The sequence below is a fragment of the Molothrus aeneus genome, chromosome 5, assembly GCF_037042795.1.
Source record: "Molothrus aeneus isolate 106 chromosome 5, BPBGC_Maene_1.0, whole genome shotgun sequence".
Taxonomy (NCBI): domain Eukaryota; kingdom Metazoa; phylum Chordata; class Aves; order Passeriformes; family Icteridae; genus Molothrus; species Molothrus aeneus.
Genome location: NC_089650.1, coordinates 7727274 through 7746851, shown reverse-complemented (window position 1 = coordinate 7746851; position 19578 = coordinate 7727274). Strand labels below are relative to the sequence as shown.

General features: G+C 40.0%; 1 protein-coding gene across 2 annotated transcripts in view; it reads right to left on the bottom strand.

The window, feature by feature from the left end:
• PPARA (peroxisome proliferator activated receptor alpha) overlaps window positions 1–19356 on the bottom strand; it is a 33149-nt gene extending 13793 nt beyond the window's left edge. The window contains exons 1-5 of one of the 2 annotated variants that reach the window (XM_066549542.1): window positions 19029–19356; window positions 16615–16737; window positions 15024–15079; window positions 2576–2820; window positions 577–737 (exon numbers count right to left, since the gene is read on the bottom strand). In XM_066549542.1, coding sequence (XP_066405639.1) covers window positions 577–737; window positions 2576–2783 — 369 coding nt within the window. In that variant the 5' untranslated portion in view covers window positions 2784–2820; window positions 15024–15079; window positions 16615–16737; window positions 19029–19356. The remainder of the gene's footprint in view (window positions 1–576; window positions 738–2575; window positions 2821–15023; window positions 15080–16614; window positions 16738–19028) is intronic. The other variant, XM_066549541.1, reaches the window with a different exon arrangement.
• Window positions 19357–19578: the final 222 nt, after the last annotated feature.

The window sequence follows — 19578 nt, the reverse complement described above, 5'->3', positions numbered from 1 at the left end:
TCTCCTCCTACCTTCTAATATAGAAAAAAGATGGAAATCTAAAACATTAAAGGAAAAAGAAAAGAATCTTACAGTTCATGGGTTATATCATCTCAAGAGTTGTGCATTAATGATAAGAGTAATTTGTGCTAGAGACATGCCCTGGCCCCAAAACTACAAGAGGTACAAAACTAAGGGATTCAGGCAGCATGTGGGGGAGGTGAGAAACTCGGGATTTGTTGCTGTTATAGCAGGAATGTGGCATACTCCTCCTAGCCAGATTCCCAACACAAATAAAATGCTAGTGGAGCAAGAAGACTTTGATTTTTTTGGTCACAGTTTAGTGTTTTGTTTCAGTATTTCACCAACTACACGCAGAAAAGCAGTATTAAAGTTATCACTGTGAATTGCTCCTGCTTGATGAAGGTCTGAGTTCTGGTATCTGGATGACTTAATTCAGAAAAAAGACCACAGATAGGAATTGTAATGGCTAGAGCTATAGTAATGAAACATTCATATACCATATGTTTATCTTCATATTACCCCATAAATAAAGTAACATGATTTAGGTTCTTAAGAAGAAAATGATGACTGTACCTTACAACCTTCACAAGCATGTACTCCATAATGGTAGCCTGAGGCTTTATCCCCACAAATTCTACATTCAATGTTTAGTACTCCACTGGGTGATTCATCTATGCTACCTGGAGCTGTGGCAAAATTAATGGATGAAGGACTGGATGCTGGTGAAAGGGTATCTAAAAAAAAAAAAGGAACACTTCATAAATACTATATTAGCAAGATTGATACAGTTTCTATACTAACAACCACACAAAAAAGGAGCTTATTCTAAAAAATAATCTTGTGTTAATAGTCATTAAGTGGACTAATGTTTGATCATAATTCTTTGAAACATAATTCATATTTCCAGTGCAAACACACACAAAATACAGGGTGTACCTTGCTAATTTTGATGTCACATGGGATGTCAAGAAGGAAAAGGCCTTACTGAAGTGACTCTGGCAACAAGAACTATTTGCATGATAATGGACCCAGTAAATACACACCACACCACTGCTCTTGGCAGAAAGGTTGTGAACAGCTCATCTTGGCTTTGCATCTTCCATCTCCTGTGCTGCAGGGATGAGCAGGGCATCTCTTGTTGCAGTACCACAGGAGACACATTCTTACCATACACTTGAGATACACGTAAGAACCCCTGACCTTTGAAAAGCTGCTCATTGTTTTAAATAACAATCTCACCTGAGGGCTGAAAAGCAGATGGATGAGTCCTGCACATTGGTAGAAAGGCTGAACAGATGTTAAAATGAAGGTAACACAAATGCCTGCTTCTAAAATAGCCTGGCTCAGATATTTTGTGTTTTTCTTCTAATGGGCAAAGCATTTCTGAATTGTACAATGAAATAAACTCGCCAGATGTTTCACCAGTAGATGAACACATTACAAAACTAACATGCATGTTCCAGCCTTAATTATTTCAATTAATATTTCCACCTTGTTTGAGGAAAATATTTTCTGAGGCCAGAATTTCTTTTATCTTCCATCTTGCAACTTGCACCACAAGACTTTGGCAAATTAATGGGTGTGTTATTTTAACAGACAGATTAAGAAACACTCATGAATGTAGGTCAGCAAGTATTATGTTGGAAAAAAAACCTTGGCACGGAGCTCAGAGTCTCCATTGCCAGTGCTGCCAAGCCCACAGGCATCAGAGTCATCAAGAACAGCCTAAACCCCAGGATTTTTTAAAAGTGCAATTTCATTTTACTTGCCTTATGGAATTTGAGCCTTGCAAGCTTACATTTTGCATGTTCTCTGACCACAAAACCAGTACATTTTGCAGTGAGCACTGAATACTCCATGAGAAGGTGACAGTAGAAGCTGATCTAAATTATTGTAGGCCTTGTACATACCTACACAAATAATTGTAAAGCCCTCGTGCCTCTGAAGGACCACATTATAAACAAACACACACATACATAAAGTACATCATAACTTTTCCTGTACAAGGCATCTCCCAAAAGGGAACAAAATCATAGTTCTAGAAACATTCCTTCAGTCCATAGTGCCAGAAGGCAGTTTTCCCCATTTCCTTCAAACCCACACTGTTCATTTCAACTGCCTCAGTTCTACTATTCCAAGGTGAAATAGGGATCACAAGCTGGGAATTGATCTAAAGTAAGAACTCCCCAAAACAAAGCATAATGCAAACCAACCAAAAGGTTAACACTAAACTACTTCAAATGGCTCTCCTGCTAAAAGACTTTCAAACACCCAGATTCAACAGGAAAACCTTACTGAGAACTCCACAGTGTCCCACAGCACTGCAGTGATTCCCATTCTGATCTCCCAAAGCCTCTGACTAAAGGCTAAGTAACTTCATATTGCAGGCATTCTTCAGTGATATTTGTCTAAGATATTAACTTTAGCCTTAAGTATTTTAAGACCATGCCATAATCAGCTTATATATTTCTACTGTCACTTCATCATAAACAATAATTACAGCATTAAAGTAGTTATTAATTTCTACCATTCTATTTATAAAAGAAAGTTTTATGTTAAACCAAACTCTTACCTGTTATAACAGATCCATCAGATCCTGGACCATTTCCCAGTGACTGGAATTCTGTTAAACTTAAAGCTCCAGAACTATCATCACCTAGAGACTGGGACAGGTCTTGAATGTTCTCCATATCTTGTAGGAACTCTCCAGATAAAGGGCTGTCTATATCCTCCTCCTCCAAGGGAGTAAGGGGATAGAGCTGGTTTTCAGTGTCCACCATTTTGATCAAGTAGAGCAGTCACTTAAACTTCTTTATACTGGTGAAAGAATAATTAAAAAAAAAAAATCAGATATTAAAAAAAAAAAAATTGAACCAGTTGCAGCACACTGAATACAGGATTTCTGATCCAAAAGTGAAATATTATACAACATTCTATTGCTCTGGAAGCTTTATGCAACATGAATCATCAAGAGCACAGGGTGGGGAAAATTCCCCAAAAGACTTCAAGATGGATGAAAGTTATGACAAGGTCAATGGTAGATGGTTGTTTCCTCTCCATTGTTGAGAAAAGTGTTTCTACAGAAGGCATTATGCACTTCCCACCAAAACTTGTAACAAACAGCAATATTCTACTCACTCTTCTTGAGCAGGAGAAATAAGGGCAATGCTGTCACTATTACTAAGTTGCCATCTCATTCTACAAATACCATTAGTACAGATCTATTTGCCCAATTCTTTGAAACAGGCTAATTCTAACCAGAAAAGGAAAATAATTTCTATGTCACATAGTGCAGCAAACAGGAATATGTAGGAGAGTAAGTATGTGAATTAATCCATGATTTCCATTTACAGACAACAGGGATGTTACTGTACTGACTGTGCTGGTGGGTGAGAGCTGGACACAGAGCAGGCACAAGCCCAGAAACACCTGGGACTAACTGTGCTGTTTGCTCTTAGTTATCTACTCACATCCCTGACATAACCAGAACATACTCAGACCCAGAAAAGAGAAATCCCTTGTATGTAATTTGTGAAAATAAAATTAAATTCCTATCTGTGTGATATATTTTTTTGGTGATGGGGGAAAAGTATAGAGAAACCTCCAGAAACCTAAAAGAGACTACCAAATTTGTATCCCTAGGGAGCCATTAGCAAAAAGAAGAGAGGAATGGCAGAGCATATGATTGGCACTGCTCCTCCAGTGTGCTCTCCATGAAGCTCTCCTGGGCTAAACCAGTTGTTCACAGCACAGAAGGGTTGTATTCCTCTGCAGACACTCAGCCCCAGGATAGCTGGGGAGGTTCCAGTGGGCTTCTTGCATTCAGTGTTCCCTGCTGAATCACATACACATCTCTCCAAGTACCACTTTTCATCCAGCACACATATTTTTAAAAGATTAAGTGAAAACTGAAGTCTACCCTCAACCAAAATAGGCATTACCTGTCAGGAAAGCAAAGGAAAGGCTTGAGAGCTGACCTCTGAACATGGCAACAGCTGCCTGGTATCCCCCAAACCACACCATACCTTTCCAGGTTTACAATCAATGTGTAAAATTCAGCAGCCTTTTTAGTTAAATTTCTGTAAAAACAACTTAATAGCTAGTGAAACATAAATGGACTGCTTCTTGTTTTAACTATTAAATTACATACCCTTTTGTACTTTCAAACACTACAATTAAATTACAGCTGCTTAATCATTAGTGCTCTTGTCAATGATTAACTGGTACTTAAGCAAGCATGGCAACATAACATAACAATTTCTGAAGACTCAAAATATACTAATATTCACAATACTGACAAATAATTTTTTTATAAGCACAGAAATACGCCTAGTATTTATGCAGTAAACTGCCTTCTGGCTTCTCTTGTGTTCAGTGCATGTTTGCACATGCATATGCTTTCACTGGCAGGTTTCACATGATATGCATTGATCCTTGCTTGAATGAAAAAAAGCTCCTAAAAGAAAAAGGGTAATGAGTATGAAGCTCATTTAACATTCACAGAAAGAATTTTGCTTTACAAAAAGCCCTGTACATGTTACAACAGTAGATGTAGTAGATGCAGCATGATGATTCCACTCAAAGATCTGTGTCTTCTAAGTATTGATAAAAATTCTCTGCCACAAAGACATTGGCAGAGGATTTTCTCAGTTTCCCATAGAATACTTCAGTCTCCCTTATCCCTTTCTTATCCCCAAGTACCAACACATACAAACTGAAAACAAGAGAATGGAACATAGAAGAATAAGGTTTTATGTAATTATGGTTTTAAGGTCAAACAGGTTTTACTCTCTCACATCCTGTTATCTCTGAAATACGTCTATTTTCACAAGAAGTCTTTTCCCACCATCTCACTGTGAATACCCACTGAGTAACTTACCTATCAACTTGAAATCAGTCCCAAAGTAATCAGTCAGATTATTAAAGCAAAACACCTCAACATGCAGCTATCAGTTACTTGCTTCATTTTTGGCAAGGGATGGAGGGATACTAAACCTCCAGCCCTTCCACATTTAATACTTGCCACACCAGGGATAATCTCTGTAAGGAAACAGGTCTCTGAGATGCAAAGGTCTCTGGGAAGCAGTAACAAAGTCTGATCTTTCTGCATAAACAAATTGATCGTGTAAAGGGCTTGCTTGCAAATACCAGGGTTAAAGTTGAAACAGCCATTACCTCTAGGTCATTTTGAGAATGCTGGGGTTGAAAACAGCACATGTAAACTCGTGATTGCAATAGATATTTTTAGAAAACTTCACTGGATAGGAAGAGCCTTGAATATTTAAGCTGTAGAATATTTCCAATATCCTGATTCAAAACAAAAAAGAATGGAAAACAGGATTTGGTACCTACAGTGTGACACTCAGACTTCCACCTGGCAAAGGATGCATATTTTCTAATTTATCATGTGACAATTGATTCAATTTTCATAGTTTGTAACTTTATATACTCATACTATTTTTTATTTTAAAAAGTATTAATAACAGAAGTCAGTGAACATTTTCTATGCATGTGATGAAAAATTTTTGAAAGATACCCCTTCATCAAGACTGCCAGTTGCACACCCCTTCTCCAAAAAAACTCACCCAAAAAATATGTCATCTTTCTTCCCTTTACTCAGTTGTACTCCAAGATACCATATGGAACTTGCCATAGGTATCCTTGCCTTTAAAAGAAATCAAAATTTACATAATTTACCCTAATTTTGAAAATTGACAGCAAAGCTGTAAAGTCAGGATCTTAAAAGTCACATAAGGAAAAATTCTATGCAACCTTGATTTGAATTCTCTCCCCAGCCCCATGGCAGGTGAATGAGCAAGTGTGGCTTGGTTGCCTCCTGGGGTTAAGCCCAGACAAAATGAAAAAAACAACATGGAAATGGTTTTTTTTTGGTTTATATTGCTCAGCCAAACTCAAGGAGAACTTACTGAGCTAGGAAGCTGTGTTTCTTTGGACCCAGGATTTTCTGTCCCAGTGGATTTTAAATTACATTGGCTAGTGTGTGTTACAGATCAGTGTCTCTGAACAGGACCACTCAAACCCCCCTTTCAGTGTGACTGATCTTCCCTCTTTAAACAATTCAGCTGCTTTTTAGGCCTTCAAGACTATATATCCCCTATTTCCCCCAATGCTTTTTCACTTATGTAACACATTTATTATACAGTAATAGTTTAAAAATTTGTTTTGCCAAGATTACTGTTTAAGAAGTAACTAATAACAGGGCAGCAACAAAATTATTCAGGAGATAATGAAACTATTTCTTTCAAATACCATACCCTCTCACTTTCATACAACAGATGCTGTCACTAATGGAGAAAAAACTACAAAGAGGAAATTAATTTTCAGCAAACAGAAATAAGAGAGGTAATTCATCTCACCTAACGTCAAACAGCTCACTTAACATGTTTAGGTTGAGTGGAGCTCAATGGAATTTCCAGAGCCATGACTGATCTTTGAGGCCATGATTACACACTAAAAACGTGGTACTTTTCAATCCAACCACTTCCCTGATCCAGTTCACTGCAAAGCCTCACAAATATTAGTGCTGGCTCAATGGAGAGTGAGAAATAAGCAGCTGGGAAGAGGGATACACGTGCTGCATGGCCAAAATATAACTGCATGTGCAGCCTGAATCTCCTCTGCAGAGTCCAGTGACTGTGTGGACAGGCTGGGTCTGCAGAGCAGGCACTTCCACTGCCTGAGGCGAAGAAGCCAAGGCCTTTTTGGTCTCCTGTGGGAGGTGAAAACTGCTCTACAGATCAGACAGCACCTCTATTAGATTAAGGGGTACTACCATCTTTTGGCAGGGCTATGGAGCTGTCATGCAGGCTGCTATGTGCACATCCCATAGGTACTCACCTTCCAGCAGTAAAATTGCCACTGCAATCCAGTAATGCCTGAAGATCCAGGCACTTACCCTGAGGTGACACAACATGCTCCAAAAAATAAGTAACAAAAATGAAATTAAAGTTCCAATGCTCGAAACTCAAGCTGAGAGTAGAATCTAGCTCAAATAAAGACTTCAGCTGCTTGTAAAAATAAAGCAACATCCTAGCATCAAATGGCTTTCTAAAGGAGAATTTTGAATTCAACAAGCCCCTCAAGATCCTGGTAACTAGGATCAGTGTTCAGAACAATTTATATTTACACTGACTTCATATTAGACAAGAGAGCAGATTTCACCATATTTCATGCACACCATTAGACAGTCAGCCTGTATCAGAGAGCTCAGCTGCAGACCACAGCTCCCGGGTAGGGGCGCAGTGGGAACTGAAGCCTGTGTTTAAAGGAGCCCCTGCAATCCCTTTGGCAGCAGGAGCCACATTTGGTTTCATCAGCAACCGGACAGGAAGGTTTTGCAACCTTTGCCTCCAGGCTCCAAAGACAAGATTTACAGGTCTATCACCTCAAGTTTACACCTATCAGCAATCATGCTTGCTTTCTTCCACACAAATGGATGTATCAAACATGGCATTAATCAAACTTGCATCAAGGCCCTTCTGATAAAAGGAAAATCCCATATTGTAAAGAGGGGAGATTGAGGTGTTGTTTGAACTGCCTTCAAGCTCAAATAGGTTCAAGTCTGCATAGAATGCCAGCATGACTGAGATTTTTGGTTGTTTGGTTTGGTTTTTTCTCCTCTAAATGTGAGTTTTCATATCCAAAAAGTAAATGCTTTGGAGGTTTCTGTAACTGGGAATAGGAAGACTTGATTTTTCCGTCTAGTGAATGCTGAACTGAAACTAAAGTCAGAAACAGCTGTATGTCAAAGTAAAGCTTTCAAATCTCTTTTAAATCTGTGTCTGCTGAATCCTTTAAAAAGCTGTCTACTCAGGACTTCAGTATAAGTCAGGAGTAATATAAATGAACAAACTATATAATACCATACTCAGGGTAATTGAAAAACCTGTAAAACCTGTAATGTTTTCCTTCAATTTACTGTTTGAAGTAAATTAATAAATAAGTGGTTTTGGAGGGCTTTTTGTTGCTTTGGGGTTTTTGTTTGTTTGTGGGGCTTTGGGGATTTTATTTTTGTTGGTTGCTTTGTGTATTATGAGTTCCTAGGTTTTTGCATTTTTTAACTACATTATAATTCAGTCTGAAATTTAGACACTACCAAGCCCAAGCAAGCACTGCCAAAGATTGAAGTGAAAAACTTGGTGTTAAAAAAGTCTCTTGTCTTGCTTCAACTTTTATAGTCTAGATACATAGAAGGCTTAAAATCCTCTCAATTTGTAATGGTGTCTGTTTCCAGTTTTTATAATCAAACTGACTATCATTCTAATCTATAGAATCAAGATACTACTGTTAATATGGTTTTAAAAAATCAGCCTGTAAAGCAGTATGAGGGAAGATTATTTGGTTTATTACTTTAGGTGTTAATGCACTTAAATATTCATATTGCAGTTCATAATATCCAGTATTTTTGAGGCATAACCACTGAAGAAAGTATATTTTATTAACAAGAGATTCAAAAGGACAATAAGAATTTATTTTCTGCAAGAAACTAAGCCACGGCATCATCTTAGTAACCTCTATGTTATAGAGTAGTCTGTGTTCTCTGCCATGTGCTGCCTCTCAGGTTCACTACAGCTCCACCAATACTGCTCACAGCTGACCAGAACTTCTAATGGAAACCCCACTCCAGTGGAGTTTTTGCCCTTGCAACACACTCCCCTTTTCCTTTCCTCTCCCAAATGAATCCCCAGCTTTTGCTCTTCATCCAATCCATTTCAATGTCAGCTTCTCTTCAAGTCGCTGCTATATTCCAGTCAAATTATTCCATGCTTGAGGAAGATTCAAAAGATCACATGTGCTAATCACAACAGTTTGTGCTTCAAAGTTCCACAGACTCTACAGCCTCTGTGACAACACCTGGCAGGCCATGGAGCTGACAGAACACACTGCCACACATGCTGGGTGTGTGTGCTGAACACCGACATGTGGAGACCACAACTGCTGAGAAACGGAGATCTGGTGCATCATCTAGGGGGCCGCTCCTGCTGCATGTACATCAAAAGCTGGGCTTTGATTTATGGTTGATATTTGAACCAAGGAGAGGTCACATTCAGACAAACACGACATACATTTAGTTGCTATTCGATCCAAGAGCCAAGGTCACGTTCACACAAATGTGTCATCTGAGTGTTTGCTTTATTTTTATTACCCCGTTGATGAACCTAAAGTTATTTTACTTTCCTCATGTGTCCCAAAAACTCCTTACCCTTTTATTTGGTGTGTCCCAAAAACTCCTTGCCCATTGACTTGGAAGCTGCCTGGTTTTTCCAAGTTTTGCAATCCTGTATAAACGTCTGATGAGCTAATTACATAAGCCAAGCTTTTGAATTGATTAACAGTTAGGGACACCTTAATTTCAGAGATCAGAGCTCAGATTGAGGCTAAATCTGGTTGCATGGTATGGCTGGAATTAAGAGAATTTAAAAAAAGGAACAAACCAAAAATCCCACAAGAACTTCATTTTTTGAACTGCAGGCATAGATTAGATGTCCTAAGCCATAGTCAGGTGTGTTTTTTTTTTTTTCCCTAAAATTAATACATAACAATAAGTTTGAGTGGTGAAGTCAAAGCAGATTACAACATGTACATCATTTACAAACAGCCCACGCATTTGCCCCAACATGCTGCTCACTGGGAACCAGATCCTTAAGACTAAATTGGAATGTTGCAATTGTTTCCTTACACATGTGATTACTGCATCTCAGATTATGAAAAGCGTGCGCTCGACAATTTTCTAACTATACCCTGATATTCCACAGAGACCTCGTTTGTTGAAGGACACAGACATCAGAGGGTAAATAGAAATTGCATTTTAGAGTGGTGCCTAAATTATTATCTCCAATATAATCAATTCCTGAAGTAAATAAAATGTAAGCCCCTTGCTAAGTCTCTTACATAATACATTTTCACTACATATGGTAAAAATAAACTTCATAAGGTAACAAATTAAAGACATCTGTGCAACTGAAATTGTCAATTAAAATTATAATCTAATACACACAGATGCAGTGCAAGGCAAAATTTTTGGCATATTGATGGTGCTGCTACATAAACCTCTCACTCAGAAGATTTACTTGCTCACATGCTTGATAAAAACACCCAAAACCAAATCAACCCACAAAAACATAACATACATGGCTGGTTTTTTTCAAGGAAAACATCATAACTTTTACAAGCATAACTGTCTAGCAACTCTTCCTTACAAATGTGAAAATTCAGACACTATATTTATGAAAAGGAAAAGCCAATTGCCACTAATTTAAAAGTCAAACAGTTGGATGCACTTTCTGAAACTGATGGTATTTCAACAATATTTAGGGTTCATGTGTAAGTACAGATAACTTCAGATGTGTTCTTACAAAACAGGATATAGGAATCCCTTTTGGTTTTTATCTGCAGACCTTTATGAGTGATAGCAAGTGGAATATATTCTTGATAATAACATATTCTTTAGTATGTTATCATAATAGTTATATCATATATATATTGTAACATAACATATAGCAGTAACATACTCTTTAGATATTAGAATCCTTGCTGTGTTATAAATAAAAATACTTGTCTTTAGCTGAAATGTCATAAAAGAAGGATAAGAAATAATTACATAATCTTTTGTTCTCTGAGCATATTTAACCTTCCTGTATTATTTCAACCTTGCTTATTCTTCAAGAGAAAAGCAAAGGATTGTTCCTATGACATAAATACTTCAACTGCATACAACCTCATTCAAGGCCATGCATTATAGATGACAGATGCCAATTAATTTTGAGTTTATCGACGGGCAATGAAATTTTTGCAGCTGCATATGGTTTTGTGAGTTTAAATAGCACGATAAAAGTTTGGGAGCACGGAGGCAGTGCCCAGATTTGAGAACTACCATTCACACAGGTATTTACTGTTGCCCCCTGCCCACCTGGCACCCCCAAAGCATCACAAACACACTGAGGCTGCTTCAGCCTGAGCTCGCTTGTCCTCCTGTGCTGGCTGGAAACTGGCAGGCCAAACAGAGCAGACAATTGCTGAATTCATATTGCATCACTTCCTCAGCAGGGTCAATAATGTATTTTCCTTTCCTCTTCCCAGCCACCAACTTCCGTGAAAATGACAGAACTTTCATGCCTTTGCAGCCATTACTGCTCTCTCTAATTTGAGAAGGTTTGCAGGCTCAGAATTATTGGGCTGGGGGCACAGGACAGCAGACATACTGCATAACCTGACAGGTAACTAGACCAGAAGAGCAGGAAAACAATCCTGAAAATTGCTCTCAGTTTTGGAGGAAAACTCTCTTCTAAAACTGATCTGGACATTTGCCTGCACCACCCCCTAATTCTTGCAGACATCTTAACGGCAACATTTTTCCTGAATAAAGAGCTATTGTTTTGGAACAAAACCATCAATCTAAAAGGAGAGGAAAAAAGAAAAATATAAATTGAAATTACTTAATGCAAAAATTTGAAAGGTGTGTTTAGCATACTGATTTAAGATTGTGAAAAGTTACATTTGAGTCTTACTTGCCATTTAATGATTAGGCCTTGCAACCTCCCATTTTTAGTGGGACTAGATTTTGACAGGATTTTGACTTATATACAACTTCTCCATCTGACAAACTCCCAAATTTTGCCACACTGATCTCATTACACATGACCTGCTCAGAAAAATAGAAATAAAAAAGCCCACAACTTTGCATCTGTACCTTTTCCTACAAAAGCTCTTCTACTTAAGCCAGTATTCCTTTAAAAGAAACATGAAGTCTCTTAGTTTTCTCTTTTCATTTATAGCTTAAACTTCTAGCTTGGGCTCCTTATTGTTTTGGCTCAGGACAAAAGACCAGTTGCTTTGGTACGTGATACTGCAATTTTTGCTTCCAAGATAACAATAACAACAACAAATATGTTTCTTCCTCAAGAACACCTCCTTTCAGTCACCAGCTCACTCCCTACCCCAAATCCCAGGTCACAGTCCTTTTCAATATTCTTTCAGCTGTCTATCCCTCTCCTCTATCACCCATATCAACCCATCCCCAAATCACCTCCTTCACCCCCTTGGTGCTCCAGTCTCCTGTCTCAGCTCCTCCAGCATCTGCACAGCTGCACCCGCCTCACCATCTGCAGCTCCTCGCATGATTCATCACCAAACATAACAGACCAGGATTATTCACTGTTTGAAAAGCTACAGTGGAATTTACATCTGTTTCTGGAAGACATTCAAGAAGCCTGAATTCGCCTTCTTAGCAGAGAACACCACCACTGTGTATTTTCAGTGGTTTTATTTCACTGATAAACTTTATTCCCTCGTGCAGACATAATAACATGACTTATTTGATAAATTAAATTCAGCTTAGCAGAGAGATTTATATCCTTTAAAAAATAATGACCCTCAGATAAAATATTACAGATTTAGGCCTCTTCTGCTTGCAAGTGTCATTCTGAAAATTGAGTCATTCCAATGGGCCAACTTTTATACTCTTCTACCTCCACATAAAATCCAATGTCTTCTGTAACTAGCACCTGCAGTTATGTAGATGACTTGTTCTTTATTGTGCTAAAATTTTACTCATTCATTAGAAATACTTTTACTCTTGTTGCTCAGCTATTACATTTAAGTAAATAAACAAATGAAACCTGCTAAAAATAAACTAACTTCAATTTAATGTCATGCCACAACTCAGAGTGGAATGCAAAACAAAATTCTTTCACTTTTTCTTGCTGGGGTTTTTTGTTGGTTTTGGTTTGGTTTTGGGTTTGCTTTTTTTTTTTTTGCTAAGAAAAAGGCCTTCAATTTTATTCTGACAATTCAGACATCCCTACCTTTAAAAGTTTTTCTTAGTGATAAATGTATCACACAAAACCAAAGTTTACACTGAGTTAGTGTTACTGACAGGAGCCTTGGCAACAGGCATGAATGCAATTAATCTACATTTTTTGGCAAATGGACATCAAGTACTTGTACTTGCAAGCTCCTGACGTGTCAGGTAGAGGATATACTTGGGACACATGACTTCACAGCTCTAAATCAGGTCACTCACTACAGTATACAGATCACAAGCCTCACACTCCTGGGTGATCAAAAAGTGGCAAACTATACCCAATTATTTTCATGCCATGTTTTCCCTGCTCATCCTCTATGACATGAAGGGTATCTGGTGCCCAGTTTAACAGCAATACCAGCACTGCTGTGCATCTGCCACCCCACTCCTTCTAACCAAGCAAGCATCTGAACTGCAGAAAGCTGGAGGAAAAATATGAGCCCAGTGAAACAACCAGGAAAAAGAAAACCTCTTTAAAAAAGCCATGTATGTATTTCATATTCCAGTTTTACTTCACTTGGTAAGGCATTTCAGCTGCCTTGAATCAGACATTGAAAGAGCAGTTGTGGGGGACATGGCACACACTCCCTCTCCAAAGCAGAGTTACTGGCTGCAAAATAAGGTTACCTTAAGGGTACCTAGCCAAGTCAGCTCAAGTAACACACATCAAAAGGATGTCCCTCCAGTAGCTCCCTGGCACTGCCGGCCCGGCACCTTCCGTGTCCCTCTGTCCTTCCAGCCACGCTGCTCCCCGCTGCCGGATCCCGCTGGCACCGTGAATGACCCGGGCCAGAGCTGGGCCGGAGCCTGCCCGACACCGCTGCGGCCCGGAGCAGCCTGACAGGTTCCCAGGAGAGCGCCCGGCCCGGGGCACTGCACGCTGCTCTGCCTCCCTGCCGTCCCTACGCTCCGGGCCAGCTCCCGGGAACACTCCCTGGCCAGTTTTATTTCTGAATCGGTAACACAGGAAAACCACGGACAGCTACAGAGAGCTGAACAGACCCACCGAGGGGCAGCAAATCGGATGGAGAGAGGAGTATGGATGGGAGAGGGAAAGGAGGAGCCTAGATCAGATCCAGCCATGCTGTGTAGCCACTCTTCCTGCTGTAGCCTGTCTTTGCAGGGCAGTCAGGAACCACTGACAGAGGACATCCCACTCTTATTTGCATTTATGTGTTCATTTATATACACCACCCACCCCTTGCCATGTAGAAGAGAAATAAAATGAATGATAGATGCAAACAGAACAATTCTATGTTCTTAGAGGATAACCACTATTACATTTCCATGGGATTTATTACAGGATTTATAATCTTGAGAAAATGCAGCTCCTTGTAAATTTGGTTAGAATGACAGGAGCTCAGTATGCTGAAAATCAGGTGACCAGAATGTATATTTATCCTGAAAATTTGACAGCTGTTTGAAAATATTGGCCTGTTTATGAAGTTTCATCTGTACATCTCCAGCACAGAAGAACAGGTACAGCTGCTGCTTTGCTCAGAGGCAGTAACCCTGTGCTGCTTGTCTCTTACTTATCTACGTACTAAAGCTTGTCTCTTATTTACATAGGTACCAAAGCTGCTACCTGATTTGATCACACTTGGCCTGCTTAACTGCACACAGCATGTCCTTTATCATGAGGTGGGCATGAATGTATTAACTTCACTTGTTTTATATATACATATATATATATATATACATATTAATAGCTATTTTGTAATCTTCCACTGAAAACTGCCGACGAGCCAACAGTCCCATGGGCTGCAATTAATTGTATTTTAACATCAGAGTGTAGGAATTAATTGACAGCTGCACTGGAGGATTCCTCTGCTCTGTTGGACAGAATGCCACCAGGCACTATTAAACAAGAGCCTCCAAAGCAGCCTCCTGACACAGCACCCACCTTCTCCCTTCTCCTCCCCTGCAGTTCCAATTGGTTCCACATTATATTCTTCAGCCTTACTACTCCAGGGAACATTTTCCATACGTGTTGAATAAAGATGCCAGAGAGTTTGGTTTGGTTTGGTTTGGTTTGGTTTTGTTTAATTGGAACCTGCCCCATGACTGCAGTGTCAGGTACTTTGTACAACTCTTCCTGAAGAGCAGTAACACTGACAGCAGGTTAGCAAACATCATCAGTAATTCAAGTCTTCACTTTCAAGTAAGGTTTTGCAAATAAGACATGAGCTCTTCTTACCTTCTGAACATTCATGTTCAGTGGTTTGTTCTGTGATTTGTTATATCAATCATTTCCTGTAAATAATTTTTAAAACAAAACAGGCATGTAGCACTTATTTGTGTAACAGAACAAAACAAGGAATGGCAATACAAGCCTATATTCAGGTAATAGGACTTAGCATAAGAGTGCTGGATGCGTGGATATACACAACAAAACAGTAAGACCTGCCTCCAGGTATTAATCACAGGCTGTAAATAGTTTCAAATGATCCACTTTTATGATTTTTTTTTGTTGTTGTTAAATGTAGATAATATTAAGTCATTGCAGAATTATTTTTCCATTTAAAATACATCAAACTCTAAAGCATTCGCCACGATAAATTCTCTCAGCTCCAGGATGTTATACACTCAAAAATGAGCAAGGATTTGCTCAACCAGCACTCCAAATAGCAGCTGTGGTTTCCTTCCACATACTTCTCAACAAAATGAAAACAAACTAATGAGATACAAAAATATGAAATATGAAAATATGGGACTAACTTGCTTTCACATGTATTTCATCTGCCTGGAAACATGCCAAAGAGCTGTACTACCTCAGTACAACTTCAGCTCATTGCTCTGAGCTCCTCAAGGCAGACACATTTTGGAACAAGTTTCTTTTACTACTTGGAAAGATTTAATGAATAATTTCTCAGTTTACACATCTTTTAAAAACCATGACAGTGTATCAGCACTTTTAGAAAGGGATAGGTAACTTGCCAAATGCTTGCCAATCTCTCCTACTCTTAGTGTTTCCACAGGCATGAGACAACTTGAACTTAAACCAATAAATTTAGATGAATACAGCACCACAGAACAAACCATGCCCTTTTGGTAGTTTACATCTTTCCAAAGTATAAAAAATTTTAACACCATACACACATTTTAAGACTTAGCAAAGTCTTAAACACAAACCAGTCACGAAACAACTCAAGCCTCAGTCAGGATTAGAGTGCCAGGGAGTTGTGGTTTCTAATTTATAGTAATCTGTGCACGAGAAGTCCTTCACTGGACACAGAAATTACACTTCTTAGATATTTAAAGACACATGCAATGCACTTATAAATAAATATTGTTTCATAAGCAGAAACTATGAGAAGTGGTATGAGGAAGTGGAGTCAGATTTGGCAACATCTCAATGCCACATGCAATCTGGTCACACAACAGTCTCATATTACTTGAGTATCTTTACAACATGTCAAATATCACACTCTTGGAGAGATTTTAGTTTTGAGCATTGTGATGATTAAGAGCCTAACCTTACCAGGCTTTCTACTTCAGTGAAAAATTCAGCCTTCTAGTTCATAAAATGTCATTCAATATTTAATTTAACAGACCTGGTCCTTTGAAATGCTGAGCACTCTACTTCTAAAATATTAAGAATTCAGAATTCTACTGACTAGCACCTAAGACAGCAGCAGATATCAGACTTTGGTCTCCTGATTGTGCTACTATTTTCTGTTTATCAATCATTTATTGCCACTATATGCTCAGATTTCCTTCCTTGTCATTTGACCATACATTAATCACTCTTTACAGAGATTCTATGCCCAGTCCATGTATGTACTCACCCTTTCAAGCAGCATCTTGCAAGGCTGAAACAGAAGTTGTTTTCCAGAATCATTCCCCCTTCCATTTCATGTGCAGTTTGGTGATAACAAGCAGTTCTTCATCAATAAAAAGCTGTTGACATTCTTAAAAAAAAAAAAAAAAGTCAATAAAATTTCCCAGGGCTTACAATACTGATTTTACATAGCTATGATGTAATATAACTTAAAAAAAATATTTCTTTATGCTTGTTCTGAAAAAAAAAACTTTCCTTTCACTTGGGCTAAGAGAATGTTTTAAATGATTGAGGTTTTTTAATATGTCCCTAGTTTTACAGCTGGACCACACTGACATCTAGCTAACTGGGGAATATAATTGGTATATCCCAACATAATTCAGATCTTTTTTCTTTCATACAAAAAGAATTCAAAACCACTCAACTGAGAACACTATAGTGACAGCCTTGTGCTATTTTAATTATCTGTTATAGAGTAAAATACTTTTACTCCTAAAGAGCACTTTCTCACAAAGTCTTTCTGTGGACACATTTAGAGTAGTTATAGTTCCCAAGGTGCACACACAGCCCCATGAGATGTCTTTGCAATTAATCTTTATTTTGAGAATTTACTTCTCAAAGGTAGAGATTTTGGTTTTATACACTTTATAAGGCCTATATATTAAAAAAAAAAAAAGCTAAAAAATATCAAACAAATTAGAGATGCAGTGAGATTTTGGAAAAGTGGATTAAAAAAAAAAAGTTAAAATTCCAAAATTATGTAAGAAAATATGCTTGTACATGTAATAAATATGAATTCAACTTCATTTATTTTCCAAGATAAGTATGGAATTCTCTGTTTTTCCCCCTTGCAAAAATATTACATGTGCAATAGAAGCAGAAGCCAGAACCCAAATCTCATCAGGAGAGCTATAGAAAAGTAAGACAAGAATAGAGCTGTTTGCAATTTTGAAGTTCAAGCTGCTTCTGAAAAAATAATAAGAAAAGTTATGTTTCCTAGCCCACTTTGGGACAACAGTGAGCATTATAATCCATTTTTTAGACCAAGAGTAGTATCTTAGGCCACATATCCTACTCTCCTGTAGGACATTATTGTCCCTTATATTTTTATAACACCCTGCACATGAAATATTAAAAGCATAACAACACAAAATCACAACTGAAGTGTAACCCTCTCTCCATGGTTTAAAATTCATTATACCCTTTATGAAGACTACAGTATTAACAGAAAATGAGGACAGTAAAGAACTACTGAAAAGCAAGTGACAAACCCACAAGGTATTTCCAATAGGTAGCCAAAACTCCCTATGCACCTCACTGTAGAGGATGACAGTCAATATAAGGCACCAACAGCTTGATAAGAATGTTTTTTGGACCATGCTAAGAGTTTCTTCCAAACATGGGAAAAGAGAGCAAGCATGCAGTCTGGGGAGTTCCACAAACCTTTGATAAGGTCTGCATACCCTCATCCTTCCCATAAACTATATTGTATTACTTGAAATTCCCAAAGTTGCCGCTCAAAGTCACTGGGAGCTGATGGCTGCTCGGTAGCTCATGCCAGCCAACAAAAGTTATGGTGCTGGTTTGGGTTCAGCAGACGTGTGACCACATCACATGAACCACAAGTGCCTCAGTTCCAGCACGAGACCAGGTAGCAGCCTCAGTGCTAAGTCAGTGATTCAGGATTTACAAAGGAAATCGTTTTTACAGCTGATCCGTTTCGCTGCCTGCAAATTTTAATAGGTGAGCAGTGCCAGATGCCAATGAGAAAAGTCTGTGCATGTTCTGCAATACAAGGAGTTTGACCACGATTTTCCTTCACAACAAAACTTATGCAACACCTTTATTAGTGCAGTACTACTAAGACACCCAATGCCAAAAGTGCCAAACATTATCATTCCAGATAATCCCGTGTGACGAATCCTATGCTCATACCACTTCCATCAGAGAGCTTAGGAACAGCTTCCCGTGTCATTGAGTGAGACTGGGCCAATCTTAATATGAATACAAGGCAACACCTTTTCGCACTCCTTTCCTTTGTTACTCCTGGAATGCTTTTTGAAAAGCAAGTATCCAGCCCCACGGGGACAACCAAGAAGGCGGCAAACCGCAGAAGCAAGCCCCGGAGGCGTTCCCAGTGACCTGCTGCTCCTCGCTCGCCCTCAGGACAGAGGACCCTCCTCTGCCCAGCCGGCCGGGAACAGCACAGCCCGCCTGACTGAGCCAAGCCAGCAGCGGGCACTTTCTGCCTCGTGTCCGAGTTCATTCCAGGTTAAGGGCAATCCAGATGTTCCATTTGGGACACTTGACAGTTGCCAACCAGCCCCTCGTGTGACAGCCCCTCGCATTACCCCTTTCTCCGTTCCCACCTCCAGCCCCCCGAAATCCCGCTCCCCCGGCGCTTCCCGGGTGTCTCTTTACCTGCGCCGGGCCGGCTCTGCCCGTCCCGCAGCCTCTCGGCCCCGTTTCCCGCAGCCGGGCCAGGGCGCCGCTCCGAGCGCAGCGGGAGCCGCTACAGCATCTCCCCGGGCCGGCTACCTCCTGCTGCTGTCCGCCGCCGCTCCGCCGAGGGCTTCACACCGCGGGGCCGGAGAGATAAGTAATAGCGAATAGCAAGGGAGGGGAGGAGAGGAAAGGACAGGTCATTAGCAAAGCCGCCGCCGCGTTAGCGAGCCGGGGGCGTCACCCAACCCCGGGCGGGCGCTCCCGCCTCCTGCCGGCGCCCCGGCCGGGACACGGGCACCGCGCGGGCAGAGGCCGCCCCTAAGGCAGTACCGTGCATCGCTGCCACGGGCCGCGCAGGGCGGGGCCGGGCCGAGCCGTGTCGCCGGCTGCCGGCGGGGAAGGAGCGGGAGCGGGGAAGGAGCGGGGAGGGAACGGGAACGGGAGCGGGGCGGGAGCGGCCGGTGACAGGTCCCGGAAGTGAGGTCGGCACACACCTCCCGCCGCGGCCGCGCGCCATTGGCGGGGC